The sequence below is a fragment of the Sminthopsis crassicaudata genome, chromosome 2, assembly GCF_048593235.1.
Source record: "Sminthopsis crassicaudata isolate SCR6 chromosome 2, ASM4859323v1, whole genome shotgun sequence".
NCBI lineage: Eukaryota > Metazoa > Chordata > Mammalia > Dasyuromorphia > Dasyuridae > Sminthopsis > Sminthopsis crassicaudata.
This window is the reverse complement of record NC_133618.1, coordinates 570216966-570233874: the sequence shown is the minus strand read 5'-3', so window position 1 is coordinate 570233874 and position 16909 is coordinate 570216966. Positions and strand designations below refer to the sequence as shown.

Sequence of the window (16909 nt, the reverse complement as noted above, 5' to 3'; positions counted from 1 at the left end):
GAAAGAAGGGAGAGGGGAAAAGATTAGGAAATTACTCATAATCACACTTTTTTAGCATGTGGGCTTCAGGTTCTGAGGCTATTAAGATGGTATAGTAGCTAAAACACTTGACTTGGAATTAGAAACACCTGATCCTGACTCAGACACTTAGGAGCTATGTGGTCCTGGGTAAACCATTTCATGACTCCTACTCTGAGGCTCCTTGCCTGAAGAATGGGGATAAAAACAAAATCTATCTCACTGTAATGAGAATAAAATAATACATGTCATGTGTTCTCCATACTGTAAAATGGTAAACAATTAATATTTATTATTATTATTATTTCCATTCTATGTGCTTCTGCAATTTTCAGGCTCTGTAGAAAACTTGAATTTCTCCAGATTTGCACATTTTCTTTGTTGTTGTTCAGTTGTTTTTCAGTCATGTTTGATTCTTCATGACCTCATTCTGGGTTTTCTTGGCAAAGATACTGGAATGGCTTTCCATTCCCTTCTTCAGATCATTTTACAGAAAAAGAGACTAAGAGCATATAGGGATAAGTGATTTGCCCAAAGTGATGCAGCTAGTAAGTATCTGAGGCCAGATGTGGACTCTGGAAGAAGAATCTTCTTGCACTCTATCCACTGCACCATCTTTGTTCTTTTCTTTTTTCTCTTTTCATAAGTCTAACTTTTCTTCTACTTCATTCTACTAGGTCATTTAAGATCAGTGAATACTTAATAAATGCAAAAAATACAAATAGTATTGAGTGAGAGATGGATGAAAAAAAAGAGATTAAAGAAGTTAAAATCTCTGCAGGAGTCTGTATCTAGTCTGCTGCATCTGTTGTATTAACTATTTAACAGGAAAATACACACATATCCTCTTCCTACAATTCTTGCCAGGGGAATTTTTTCTCCTCTTTGGAAAATCTATCTATCTTCTCCTTGTAATTGTTCCTAATCTTCCCAGTCAAAAGTGATATTTCTCTGTAGAATCTTTTGAGCTTTTGACTGTCAGCCTATATACTATTCACACTCAGATTTGCATGGCTATTTTGTGTCTTGATCAGTCCTGCAAGATGGTAAACTTCTTGAGAATGGGACCACACCTTCAACATCATGAGAATTTTGACTCTGATGTTTATCATTTCCTTTGACACTGTGGTAGAAACTCAAGAGACAGTGAATTGAATAGGCTGATTGAATTATTAGTTTAAGCTCAAAGCTGAGAATGTCACTTTTGAGCTCTGAAAAAAATTCTGCAATGTATGAAAATGAGTTGATATTCTTGTTCAAAATTTACTACAGCTATAAAACAATAAAAATTCACATTATTGCTTAGTTTATAAAATATGATTTGATTGTTTAGTCATAATTTGGAGTAGAAAATTGAAGCAGAAATTAATGATCTTACAAGCTTGCTACCAGGTATGGGATTTTAGATACCAGTGGGCATATGGGTAGGCTTATATTGACCTTCATGGTTTGACAATGATTAGCCCAATGTACTTATTGGCTTGTATTATTTTGGGGTTAAGGAGTTATAGAAATGGAAACAGGTACAGAAAAAAGTAGATTTATATAGAAATTAGAGGGCTTCCTAAAGAATCACATAAGATTAGATCTTGTCCAATCCATTAATTTTACAGAAATAAAACCGAGGCACAGAGGCAAAATAATTTGCTTAAAATCACACCGTTTATAAATAAGAAAGGTAAAGCTTTTATCCAGGTCTCTTAGTGATTTTCATAGCTCCCTTCCCCACTTCTGGCCATATTTCTATATGAACCATTCACTGTACCTATTCCTAATTTCATTCACTAACTTATTCATTCAATACATATTTATTGAACACATTCTAGATGCTAAGCAATGTGCTAGGTATTAAGAGGAATACAAAGATGAATAAGGCAGTTCGATGGCATAGTAGATACAGCACTGGGCCTGGAATTAAGAAGACCAGAGTTCAAATTCATCCTGGGACACTTAATAATTCTATGATATTGGACAAATCCCTTTACCTTGTTTGCTTCAATTCCCTCAAATGTAAAGTATGGGACATAATAATATCACCTACCTTTCAGGGTTGTTATAAGATTCAAACAAGATATTTGTAAAGCACTTTGCATAACATCTTGTAATGTAATATAAGGTGCTAGATAAATGCTCATTCTGAACCCCCCCTCTGTTTTCAAGGAACTTATAATTTAGTAGCAGTGATAAGAAATAGTCAAAGAAATCAAAGAACAGTATTTGTGACAAGAAATCATATCATTGAATAATTTAATGATAAATGTGTTCTGGGAACAATATGTCTAATGATTTCAGTGGCAAAAGATTTTCACCTTGCCTTAAAGTATAGAAGAAAGTCTTCATGGCGCTAGGCCATGAAAAATTAATATGACTTGGATAGACAAAAAAGGAGGGAAACAATTCTAAGTTGAGACAGAACATAAGCAAGATGGGAAGTAGACAAGTAAGTAGAAAAGTCTCGGAAGACAATAAATAAACCATTCTGGCTCAAGTAGATGGTTTATCTAGACATTAGCAAAATATCTAAAATATCAAAAAGTTGGAAAGGAAAGTTAGGGCCAGATTATGGAAGACCATGAATCCCAAGAGAATGCTATAGATAAAATTTCTCAAGATTTCAATATAACAACCAACAGGATGATTTCAGAAAGGCCTGGAGAGACTTGTATGAACTGATGCTGAGTGAAATGAGCAGGACCAGGAGATCATTATATACTTCAACAACAATACTATATGATGATTAATTCTGATGGATGTGGCCATTTTCAACAATGAGATGAACCAAATCAGTTCCAATAGAGCAGTAATGAACTGAACCAGCTACACCCAGTGAAAGAATTCTAGGAGATGATTATGAACCACTACATAAAATTCCTAATTCCTCTATTTTTGTCCGCCTGCATTTTGGATTTCCTTCACAGACTAATTGTACACTATTTCAAAGTCTGATTCTTTTGTGTATAGCAAAACAACTGTTTGGACATGTATACCTATATTGTATTTAATTTATACTCTAACATATTTAACATGTATTGGTCAACCTGACATCTGAAGGTGGGGGGAAGAAGGGGAAAAATTAGAACAAAAGGTTTGGCAATTGTCAATGTTGTAAAATTACCCATGCATATATCTGGTAAATAAAAAGTACTAAAATATTTTTTAAAAAGATTTCAATATAACATTTGGCTCTTATTCTTTTGGGCAAGACAAAAAGATAAGAACTAACCACTGGTATAATTAATTGGAATTGGAAACAAGTGCATGGACAATTTTAGTCACTAATGACTCATGTCAATTTTGAGGGAGGTTCAGCTTGGCCCTAAGGAGTGAAACAAGGAATAATTGGTGCAAGTTGTAAGGAGGCAGATTTAAATTCAAAGCTAGAATGGCCTGGACATAATGGATTCACCATCATTAGGGTTCTTAAAGTTGATAGCTTCTTGTTAGTAAAGTTATTGAGGCTATTCTCAATCAATTGTTGGTTGAATTTATAACTCTAGTCTTTTCCAATGCTGAGATTCCAAGTTTATACATTAGCATTTATTTAATGACCTAAGGAAGCACAGAGGAGGAAACAGAGGTATCATAGACTATGGAAGGATTTATAATTAGAAAGAGATTTGTCCTAACTCAGTGTGGCTTCAAACAAATTATTTACTTTTTCTGAACCTTGCTTTCCTTAACAATAAAATGCAAATAACAATAGTGAGGAAAACTCTGTATAAATGTGAACTATTATTGTTATGAAAGTAATTGGGAGCCACTATTCAATCCTTCCCATAAGGGGCAAACATGGCAAACAATAGTTTGAGACAAACTAACTGATATTATTACAAACCTCATCCTGCAAATGAAAGAGCGTCTGGATCCCATGCACATTCTCATAGATGACTGCTGACCTTCCTTTTTCACTGTCCCTGTCTTCAGATCCAAAATCCGACCTTAAAAAGAAAAAAAAAAGTTGGTAGAAAACTTGTGACAAGATCAGAAAATAACTGTCTTCCCTTGTTCTGAGTAACAAGGAAAAGGGAACTATATACATTGGTCTTTTCTTAGTACAGTCAAGTCTGTAACACTTGGCAAGGAGAAAATGATCAATGAGATCTACTCTCAATGCAAATAACTCAATGCAGTAAATAGTTTTTATTCTTCTCTTTCCTTCCTGAGAAAAGAAAAAGTCTTTCCCAGAGTTGTTAACAGAGAATAAAAGAGATTAAACTAGCTAACTTTCATGGTATTTTACAATTCCTTACAAATCTACAAATCTAGAAGGTCAAATCTAAAATTAAAGAATTTCAGATCTTTATATATAGATATAACACAATGACAAACATTTCTGTCTTCTTGTTAATGATATTTTCTTTTGGGATGATGAAGATGAGCATTTATATAGTACTTGAAAATTTACCAAGTATAAACTTTTCTCATGTGATTTCTTCATTGCCCCCAAATTAAATCAAATGCTATTAGGAAAAAAACATGTCAATCAACTGTCCTATGGATAAAGTCATTGTTCTTCTATAATCCAAGTCTAAAATTCCTTTTCTTGGCTACTATTCTCCATTATGCACTGACCCCCTCTATTAGAATATATGTATTTGTATCTTCAGTGCTTAGCATAGCACCTGATATATAATAAAAGCTTAATAAATGCCTTTTCATTCACTTTAAGATTTAACATTACATTTCTATGAGGATGGTAGTTTAAGTATTATTATTCCTGTTTTTCATATAAGGAAACTGAGTCTTAAAATAGTAAAGTGATTTATACAAGATTACAAAGCTATTAAAATCCAGTGTTCTTTCAACTATATTGGTGAGCACTAAGTAGTTGATCAATAAATATTTCCTGAATGATAAATATATTGACAAAATTATACTATATTGAAATTTTTCCCTTCATTTTTTCTCCTTGCAATAAAGGAATTTAAGACATTATATAGATAATACATAGGAGGTAAGTTATTTACAAGAGTGTGTTTGTTTTTAAAAAGTAAATTCACTGATACAAATCACTGTTATGAATATACTAGTAGAAAATAAACATTCGTTTAGCCAGTAAAAAGTAAAAATTTTATGACTTAAAAATATATAAATTCCCCATAATAATCACTTGCTACTAAAATAATCTTTACTCACTCATGCATACATATATACACATATACATACTTACATATATATTTTTCTGGTACAATTAAGGATCTAAATGCATGTTCTAAATAGGCTTTGCCTTTAAGAAGTAAATGTCATAGCAAAAAGTTTAAGTTTGGAGTGGAGGGGGTGGAAGAAGGAGAATAAATATTTATATAGCGCCTACTGTGTGCCGCACACTGTGGTAAATGCTTTTTACATATATTGCCTCATTTGATCCTCACAACAACCTTGCAAGGTTGGTAATATTATTATCCCCATTCTAGTTTTAATGTCTCATCTATCCTGGTCAGAGCCCCTTTTAAGATTGCATAAATACCATCTCCTAAGAAAGATAAATCATCCATCAAAAGATATGTCATAGGGAACTCACTTCTTCCTCAGAAAGACTTGAGTCATTCATTTAAAAATATCATAGGGAATCCACTCTAAGTCCAACATCTACAGAGAAGTCCTAGCTATGGAAACCTCAGCTGTGGTATAATGGAAACTGATTGGATTTGGGTTCAGAAGGTGGAATGAGGTTCAGATATTGTGTAGGACAATTGATAGCCCTGAGATAAGAGCAAGCCATTTTTATTTCTTTGAATTTCAGTTCCCTCAAAAGTAATGATACCTGTAGTAGCTACTTTATACAGTTGTTGGCAGGATGAAATAATGTATATGTAAAATGATTTCCTAAACTTTAATGTTTGGGCTGTGAACTCTTTTTTGTGCCAGGGATCCCTTTGGAAAATCTAATGAAACCATCTATCCCTCCAAAATCGCATTTTTAATACATTAATATATATATATATATATATATATATATATATATATATATATATATATATATAGGTTTTAGAAAGGAAACAATATACTAATAGAATTATTGACTCTAAGAACCTTTGGTATAATGGGTATAAAATGGCAATTATTATTATTTTAGTCTTTCCAACTGACACATGTTCTGTTCTGTACCCTGACCTGTTCTTTCCTCTGGCTTTAACACAGATCTGGTATTAATTTTTAGTTCAGCTAACCAAGTATCTGCTCAGCTCTGCCTGATTAACCAGGTTTTGCAACACACATTCCACATTCCAGGGACATATCAGTCTTGAACTTGAACTCCAGAATTCAGCCTGTTAAACCTTAGTCAAACCCAGCCCTATCTCAGACAGACAGATGGTGTCACGACAAAGGCAGCTATTTAGAATTCTTTTATTTTTTTTTTTAATTTCTGTGAGCCTCACTCTACCATAGTGTGAAGAAAATTATAATCAACAGACATGTCCTAACACCTACAGTACCTGTGAACAGCTTGTTTTAGCTGTCACCAATGTGTACAATAGGGCACCCTAAAGGCAAGTGTTATATTAGGGTAAGACATAACTGTTTATCGATTTTACCTTTTTAATAGAAGCTATAACATTTAAATCACAGCCCTAAGGCCTCAATTAGGAAAGAAATAGGTCATTCTCTATTTCATTCTGGCAAGTAGCATGAGGAAAGTAGGAGCTTAATACTTGAGGCAGCTGTGATTTCATCTAGATGAGTATCCCCTTCACTAAGATAAACCAAAACTCCTCTATGCCTTTAGGTCCTGACTAATGAGATGCTCTGGCCAAAAAAAGAAAAACCTTCATTTACTTGACAATTGTTCTGATAATATCTCTCCAAATTTTGCTAGACTGGGCCCTGGATGATAGACATACAGTCTATCACTGAGGCCATTCTCAAATGTTGTTATTTTAGTAGAACTTGCCAGAACTTGTGCCCCATTGCTATAGAGTGACAGATTTTGAATCTGAAGTGAATTATTTTTTTTATAAATTAAATTTTTAATGAACAAAAAATATACTTTCTTTCATTCCCATCTCCCTGACCCCACTGGAAAAAGAAAAAAAAAGAAGAAAAATGCCCTTATTAAAAATATGCATGGTCAACCATTTCCCACATTGAGGCATGTTCAAAAAAATATTATGTCTCAATCCTCAGTGTAAGTCCATAACATAGTCAACAGGAAATGGGCTAGCATGAGTCCTCTGCAACCATTAGTCATTGCACTTATGTAGCACTCAGCTTGGAAATGGGAAGATTTGCTTTCAAAGTCAGTATCAGACACTTATTAGCTGTGTGACCAAGGCAAGTTATTTAACCCACATCTGATTCAGTTTCCTTGTAACACTTACAATTCAAGATTATTGTGAGTTAACAAAAATGCTTAGCCAAAGCCTGGACCATACTAGATGCTTAATAAGTGCTTGTTATTTATTTTCTTTCTTCCTTTCTTTTATTCTTTCTTTCCCTTCCTTCTTTTTTATTTTCATCTTTCTTTTCCTCTTTCTTTCTTTCTTTTTTTCCCTTCCTTCCTTTCTTCATTTCTTTCTTTCTTCCAATAGCAGAGCCAGGATTCAAACCCAGCTCAACTTCTGCCTTGAGATTCTTTCCACTGTATTATGCCTCTTCATGAACTTAGATTTACCTTTGAGCCAAAGAGAGCCATCAGAGCAGGACTTCAGAAAGGTGTTACAGTATTTAACTTTTAAAAGGAATTTAGGAACAATTGAGTTAAATGTGTACATTTGAACATAGAGAGTTGCTTATAGAGTACTTACAGAGTTGTATTCTATAAGAGTATAAAGAGTACTTATAACTAAGTACTGATGATTATGTAGCTTTTATGATACTAAATGAATAGTTGTCATTTGTATAATTTGTGTTGCAAACAGTTTGGTGGTTGTCTGTTCTCACTCATGGGTTCTGGGTTTTTTTCCTGTGTGTGTTTTTTAACAGCATTTTAAGTGTAAATTGTCACTTGCTTTATCATCACCCAAATGGCAAATGGTTTCAGCTGTGAGGAAGGCAAACCTTGCAGTCTGTCAAATTCCAATCCAGCACTCTGAAAATAAATCACAGCTGTGTGCCACATGGGCTGCTGAACACAAGGAGATCAGAAAACATATTTTCATGATATTTCAGCCACGACTCTATAAGACAACTGTTCCAATGTTTATTTCTCCACATTCTACTCTAGTTTCAGTAGGAACAATGGAGTCCTTTGCACATGCCCTTCAAAATGCCAATTTCACTTTACTTTGTATAATAGATGAGTACTTAAAAACTTAAGTGTGAGAGGAAAAATTTTAAATAATATGATTTTTGATATATTGATATGTATCACAGAAATATAAAACACTTTAGGAGAGGAGGAATAAACATTAACAACAAAAGAAATTGGGAAAAGACTCATGAAGGATGTACTACTTGACCTGAACTTGAAGGGAGAAAAGGGGTTCCAAGATGCAGTGGAGCATTCTGGCTGTGGAATGTAAAATGGCTGGAGGTGAGAGATGGAATGTTGTATATGGTGAACAGTCAGTACCTACATGGAATGCAGACTGTGAAGAAGAAGAAGAATGTGAAATCAGCAGAAAATAGAGTGAAGATCGATTATAAAAGTTTTTAAATGCTGAAAAGAGGAGTTTTGTCATTTAGAAGTAATAGACAGTCAATGACATTTCTTTTGCAAAATAAAATACATAGGTAGATCTGTGCTTTTTAGGAATATCAGTTAGGAGGATGGATTTGAGAGGAAATGGACTAAAGCAGGGAGACCAGTTAGGGGGCTATTACATTAGTCTAGGGTAAAGATGACTTTTAGTAACTTACCCAGTGGAAAAGGGCTTGAATAAACATGGTGGAAAAGAGGTTGTCTGGAAAGATTGATTGCATAGATGCGGTGAAAGCCAAATCAGCAAGACTTAGAAACTGATTGGTTGGTGGAGAAGTAGTACAGGATAATTCTGGGTAACTTAAATGAAGGTAGTATTGTCCATTACAATAGAGAAGTTAAAAGCGTAGTTTTGTTCAGTGGCTAGCACGCACTGGACACTTTAATGCTTTTTGATTAATTGACTGGCAAAGCAGAAATGGATAAAGAATGAGAGTGAAGAATATATCTAGGGGAAATTAGGTAGAGGAAGGAATCAGACATGAAAAAACAAACATAAAAGTAAAATGTGATGCTTGATATTCAAATATGGTCTTTTAAAATGCAAATAACACATGTGTGAATCTTCAGAACCTCACTCTCAGTAACATTCTATTTCTTTCAGTATTATATAAAATTCTCTTTTTCAAATTGTTGACTACTTGGCTATGGGGTCTATGAGATCCCTGTGAGGTCCATATGAATTTCATTTGACTATTAAGAAAACCCAGAGACATATGTATACAAGCCAGGATTATAATGAATTCTAATCCCTTACAGAATTTTAGAAGTAGAACAAAGTTTAGAAGACACCTAGCCCAATTCTCTAATTGCAGATGGGACCACAGATGTTGTGCATAAATAACTAATATATTGGAGTGCTAACTACCTAATAATATAAAAAGTCAATTCAACAAACAGAACTGTGGCAAACAATGAAGAAAAAAATGAAAACAACACAGCCATTACCTTCAAGGAGCTTAGTTTCTAGTAAAACAACATAATAGGTAACATTTCCATAATTCTATAAGTTACTAAGTATATTGCTGATACTACCTCACTTTGGTCCTCACAGTAATCTCACATTAGTAATGTCATTGTAATTCTCATTTTACAAATAAAGAAATGATTCTCAGTCAGTGACTTGACTAAAAACATATAGTTAGTAATTTAAAAGGCTTATACTTAAATACAGATATTCTGGCTCAAAATCTGATGCAATTTGTACCCACAGAGAAACTCCATGGCATTACAGGATAGTTCTGTTCTTATGTTTATATTACATTTATTCTCTCATTTTCTCTCATTTCTGCTTTTGGAAGAACAGAGACTCTCTCACTGCCCTTTATAAAACAGCCATGTCAATACTCAAAATAACCTTTAATGCAGCAGAAGCAGCATCCTCCACTGATACATATCACATACTCCCCATGAGTAAATGAAGAGGTTCTATCCATGAGTGGCAGGAAAAACTCATCAGGAGGTGGAAAACATGATCACAAATTATCTGTCACAAACTCCTTTTGATCTTTTCCTTTTAAAAAGTTTAGCTCTTTCAATACTTCAGAGGATTTTGCTTTTAAATCTTTTCTTCACCATCTTGGCCATCCTTCTCTGAATAATCTATAGTTTATCAGTAGATTTAATTAAGAGAGAAGAATAAGGAAACTACACTATAGTCAGCCATATTACGCAATACTGTTTTGGACTATTTAAAATAACTAGATAGTATAAGGTTGGAATATTTCTCTGGTGTAGGAAATGATGAGTTGCTGGGTTTAGAAAACATATGGAAAGACTTGGACTTATAAAGGATGCTGTTATTCACCTTCAGAGAAACAGAGGACAAGAAGCACAGAAAGACAGGTATAGGTAGATAACTATCTATCTTAGGCAAAAAAAGTGAAGAGAATGATGTGTATTAAACATGAAAGAGTGTGGCTCTTTTAATGATCTCAAGTTGCTTTCTGTCATCAAAATCTTTTTCATTTAAAAAAAAATCAATATTTTCCCAGTAATGCTATATGGTTGTGAATCATGGGAAATCATACTTTAAGAAGAATCAGTATGAGATGACCAAAGCAGACTCTGAAAGATGATGAATGTAAGCAGGCTGAAGCATACTGAAAATAATGACTTATACTTAAGAAAAATGATAAAAGGCACAATAGTCATGGACTTATAAATCTAAAGCTAGAAAATACCTCATATACCATCTTATCTAAGCTCTTCATTTTACAGGTGAGGAGATGAAGTATAGGGTATTAAGTGATTTGTACAAGAAATGAAACTGAAGCCAGGTGCTCAGCTTTAAAATCAATGTCTTTTTCTATTATACCATGCTAACTCAAAGACATGTATAAGCAAAAAAATAGGCACACCTTTCATACAGTTAAGATAGATGGACAGTGATGACAACACAACTGTTGCATTGGTGTTATCATTTAAGTAGCCAGAGTAAGGCTTCAAGGACACTAGGTAGATATCTCTAATGGAGGATTTATAGAAGAGCATGGAACTCAGGTTGAGAATTTATTGATGAGACTGACACCAATGGAGGGAGTGCCCATACAAATTAGATCATCAGTTCATCAAAGTTGTGAGGAATTTTGCTCCTATACCTATCCCATTTATATTCAAATTCAAGGGCATAACTCTTTAGGTGATTGTTTTTGTCATACATAACTAGCATCTTTCCTTGTTTCTGAGAACATGAGATTATTGTGATTTGTGACAGTAAAAAGCAAACACTGATTCATAGCCTTTATGAGGGGAAAGACTATGTTCTGTTTCTCTTCTATTCATTTAAAAATTCTATGATTAAAACTAAAGTAAGGCTTATTGCCTAAAGATGAACTATCTCTGCATGACCTTGTTACTTTGTCACCATAGCAACTCCAAAGCTCAAATTACACTATGGTTAAGTTTTGTTGAAAAAGCCATATAAATCAGTGATTATAAGCAGAGCTAGGGGAAGCAAACACTGTATTGAGTTAGGAATATAATGCAGAACTTTTTTTTTTAGCAGTTTTCTATATTATAGTATAACTCCAAGTTAAGAGGCAATTGGACAATATTATGCTTCTTCCTCAATAGATAAATTAAAACAGATGTTGTTTGGTCAGTAATATGTACATAAGTAAGTCCAAAAAATTAGGAGCATCCATCAGGTAGTAAGATTACAAATGGATAATCCAATTGTTTCATTGTTATTTTCATTAAAATAGCCAGAGACAGGACTCTATAGAGATCAGAAATGTATAGTTTAAATGTTATATTATTATTATCATTAAAATAGCCAGGGGGGCCCCTGCAGGAAGAAGCTAACCAGTTAGAATTTCTTTAAAAGAATTGCAAAATGACATTGTGAAAAAATATCCATTTATATATTCAATAATTTGTATGAGGAATGTATAAAAGAAGTGTTATATATGGGATCCTACCCTCAGATAGCGCTACAATGTGACTGAAAAGATAAGACAAACAGGTGCAATTAGAGAATAAGATGGTGAGTTACGTGAGGTTCTAGGGAAATCAGAGATTAAGATCGAGTGTAGCACTCAAAGTTTTATGGAAGCTGGACTGGACCTTGAGCATGGAAATGATTTAGAAAGGTAGAGGGAAACAGGAAAGAGCTTTTCAGAGGGTAGAAATAAAATGAATAAAAACACAGAGAGAGAGAGAGAGAGAGAGAGAGAGAGAGAGAGAGAGAGAGAGAGAGAGAGAGAGAGAGAGAGAGAGAGAGAAGGGGAGAGAGAGAGAGAGGAGAGAGAGAGGGAGAGAGAGAGGGAGAGAGAGAGAGAGAGAGAGAGAGAGGGAGAGAGAGAGAGAGAGAGAGAGAGAGAGAGAGAGAGAGAGAGAGAGAGAGAGAGAGAGGGAGGGAGAGAGAGAGAGAGAGAGAGAGAGAGAGAGAGAGAGAGAGAGAGAGAGAGAGAGAGAGAAGAGGGAGAGAGAGAGAGGGAGAGAGAGAGGAGAGAGAGAGAGAGAGAGAGAGAGAGAGAGAGAGAGAGAGAGAGAGAAAGAGAGAGAGAGAGAGAGAAAGAGAGAGAGAGAGAGAGAGAGAGAGAGAGAGAGAGAGAGAGAGAGAGAGAGAGAGAGAGAGATATTGCATTTATTGGTAGCCTTATAGCTTTAGACTTGGAATATCACAATGTATGGCTTGAGATGGGTGTTAGTGTGCTGGAATACAACATGCCTGAAATAATTCTATTCCATAGAAGGAAGACTGCTTGCAGGGTATATAATAGGGAAATCAAAATTAGGGATTGATTGGAATTTTTTGTTTTTGTTTTTAAAGTCCCCTCTTATTCTGTAGCAGCAAAATATAGATCTTAATTATTAGAATAAATGAGAGAAACAGGGGTAGATTTTACCAATACGTTGTAGAAGCACACATTTCCTCCTGGGAAGTCTGGGTTTTCCCAATTGTCATATAAATGTTTTCCATGTCTTACAATTTGGATTCAATTTGACATATAGGAGCACTTCTAGGTCCATGTTCCCTGTAGAAGATGGCAATCATGGATTGCTACCAGTAAGCTAGCTATACAGGGTTACAGATAAGATTGACATAGAGACTTGGTAAATAATATTTTCCAAGGACCATCTGCCTTATAATAAACAACAATAACTAGTTTTTGCATAGTTCATTAAGATTTTCAAAGTGCTTTGCAAATATTATTTCAGTTTAGCTTCACAACAACTCCGGGATTAGGAAATATTCTGATTTTAGAGATAAGGAAACTAGGACAAGCATATGTTAACTGACTTGCCCAGGATCACATCATTAGTGTCTGAACTCATATAATCTGAGGTCTTCCTGATGTGGACTCACTATGTGAATACATGTGCAAAAATGTTTGTAGCAGTCCTTTTTGTAGTGGCGAGGAACTGGAAATTGAGAGTACAAATTATTGAATATATAAATAGATATTTTTTCACAAGGTCATTTTGTAATTCCTTTAAAGAAATTCTAACTGGTCCTAGCTTCTCCCTGCAGGGGCCATTTCTCTGGCTATTTTAATGATAAAAAATAATGTCCCACTGTTCCACCTAGCTATCTCTAATATATTCCACACAGTTTGGCTTGATGGCACACAGTCTGACTGAATGCATTCCCTTTTCCCCAAGACAATATATATAGCAGAGGTCCTAAGGTCTCTGTCAGTATGATGGGTTTGGGGTAAAAGTAGTCTTGACTTGACTGCAGTGGAAGATTGATGCTGAGAAATAGTGGGAAGTAAAATTAGATAAATACAATTGAGCCAGAGTGAAGAGAGCTTTAAATGCCAGGGTAGAGAGTAGAGCTGATGTAATGGGCAATAAAAAGATGCTACAGATGCTTAGAAATGAAATGGCTTGATGGGAAATAAAGGAAATAACAATGAAAATTTCTAAGTTAGGGTTTCCTGGTGGAGTGATCACATATTTTAATATTACTCCAGTGTCTGGGACCTTATTGATATGGTACTTGCTTACGTGGAATTCCATGAATTCTCATCCTATATTCTTCTTATCCATGTCCTATTATAATTTTTTTTTCATGAAGGATTTTATACAATGTACCAGAAGCTTTCCTTAAGGTCTTTTAATATTTAAGGGATATTTATGAGACATGCAAACTGACTATCTGTCACCCTCTCACCTCTTTTTTCCCCACTCAAATATATATTTGTCAATACATTTTAAAACATATTTCCATATTTGTCATGTTGTGCAAGAAAAATCAGATCAAAAAGGAAAAAGAAATGTGATAAGGGAAAGAAACAAGTAAAGGTGGAAATTCTATTCTTTGATCCATTCATAATCAATATTCATAGTTCTCTCTCTAGATGTGAATGACATTTTCCATTTCAAGTCTAATAGAATTGCCTTGAATCACTTTATTGATGAGAAGAGCCAAGTCCATTACAATTCATCATCAGATAATCTTATTACAGTGTTCTCTTAGTTCTTCCCACTTCACTCAGCATCAGTTCATGTAAGTCTTTCCATGTTTTTTGGAAAGCCTGCTCATCTTTTCTTAAGAACAATAATATTCCATTACATTCATATATCATGATTTATTCAACCATTCCTCAACTAATGGGCATCCACACAATTTCCAGTTCCTCGCCACTACAAAGAGCGCTGCCACAAACATTTTTTGCACATGTGGGTCTTTTCCCTTCTTTTATGATTTCTTTGAGATACAGGCCCAGTAGTTTCAATACATTTTTACACCATTTTTTTGCATGCCAATCATCATTGGTAATATGCTTGTTGCATGTATATTTTTGAGTTGTCTAACATGGTATTTGCCATTTTGACTAATTAGAGAACATAGGATAGAGACTGGACTTGTGATTTCATTTCTTTTTGGAATGCCTTTGTGAGCAAACTCCCTCTAGAGATCAGCATCTTTCCTATAATTTATAGTCTTAAAGAGTTTCCTACACCATTGAGAGATAAGTGACTCGCCCAGGATCACAAAATGGTATCTGAGGTAGTGCCTGGATTCATGTTTTCCTAGTTCTGAGATCAGCTTTCTATGCTATACTACCTCTTTTAGAGGACATGGTATTCTTAATTTGTCACCATGTAACATCATTAAGATATGATGCCTAAATTCTTGAGTTTTGGTGGCAGAATGCATCTTGGGATTGCTGAAAGAACAAAAGAACAAACAGTAAGCATATACAACTAACAAGATTGATAAACCTTCCCTTTTGAATTCAACCCTCTGATTATATTACACAAAAATGAGAAACAGGTTACATATAACTGTTCCCTAGACACAGTAAATGTTAAGGACAAACTTATTTTCAAACTGTTAAGTCAGACAACTTTGCAAAATTTTCAGCTTAAAAAACACTTAAAAATAAAAAAAAATTTCCAGCTTGTTTTTATAGCTCTGATCAGTTATTCTCAAGAAACCTCCCAACAATGATGCTCTATTGCTCTCCGACCAAAATCTAATTTCTCAAAGGCATGTATGCAGAACTGCACTTAGAGAATGTCAGGTTAACTGCACGTTAGTCCTTAATAGGACCCTATAAGGCAGTATTTCTCTTAGTTTTCGCTAAAGAATCAGGTAATGATCTTAACAATCTGAGCACTGGCACTAAGAGAAAAGAGTTAATGTTGATTCCAACTATGGCAGATAAGAGTAAGAATCTAACCAAGTTCTGGCCAACTGGGATCTACAGGGTGTCACTGATCAACTACAGAAGTGGTAGGAGTGATGAATATTCTGGGGAGTCTAATTCTATCACCCTGTGTCATTTATTGAGTGTCTAAACTCAGGGAAGATAGGAGCAAAAGAGGCATCAGATCCAAGGAGGCAGACACATAATCATATATCAATCCGAATCAATACAACTGTAAAGTATACATTAAAAAAAAAAAGATAATATGGCTGAAATAGCTGGGAAAGATGGAATGTGGGACTGAGTGAGGATGAGAAATTGGGTCAGAATTACAAGGAAGTCAGATAGGAACTTTGAAAGAAAATCATTGCTGACACCAATTCTCCAACTATAGAGTAGTGGTTTGCTGTATTCCCTTTATGGAGGTCCACACATTCAATTTCAAAAGACACTATGGCCTTAGGACAAGGAAAGTCTATTTTAATAGGAAGAGAATCCTTCCCTAATTGTTGTCAACCAGATGGATTTCAAACAGTCTTTTGGCTAATACTGACTTTTAAAAAAAGACAAATTGGAAGTTTGACTTGGATAAGATCACAAAAGAAGACTTTGTACACATAAAAAATACTCCACAGGCTAGAGGACGAAGACAAATACAAAATAGAAATACTTCACCAAAAGAATTCTTAAGAAAACTGAAAACATCTTATCCTGTTTATAAAGAGAAAAACCAAGATAGCAAAGGGGAAGGAGAAGGAGAGAACAAGAGGAAATGATTAAAAATAAAAGCAAAGCTATGGTCAAATTACAGATAACATCTGAAGTGGTTCCAAATATGTACAGCCCCCTGAAATGAAGGGATAGAGGGGGGAAAATCTATTCATTGCTATGACAAAATGTTCTTATACTCAAAAGGTAGAACAGTCATTTTAACAGATGTGTACATGAAGCTGACCTTGAAAGAACTTCACAATAGTAGAAAAAGTATTCATCAGAATTTGGGGAAGCTTATTCCTTATAGGAACACAGAATTAATGAGATATACAGCATTATGTACCCCTGAAACAGCACCTTAAATAGGTAGCTTTGCCTGGGGAAGAAGTAACAGAGTTGGAAATTGATTCTTTTAAAGGCAACTAAGGTT

General features: G+C 34.5%; 1 protein-coding gene across 3 annotated transcripts in view; it reads right to left on the bottom strand.

Annotated features, from left to right (window-relative positions):
- The window catches only part of ARNT2 (aryl hydrocarbon receptor nuclear translocator 2), a 258328-nt gene that overhangs the window by 105831 nt on the left and 135588 nt on the right, over positions 1-16909 (bottom strand). For all 3 annotated transcript variants that reach the window (XM_074295242.1, XM_074295240.1, XM_074295241.1), the window contains one exon: positions 3854-3956. In XM_074295242.1, the coding sequence (XP_074151343.1) occupies positions 3854-3956 (103 nt within the window). The remainder of the gene's footprint in view (positions 1-3853; positions 3957-16909) is intronic.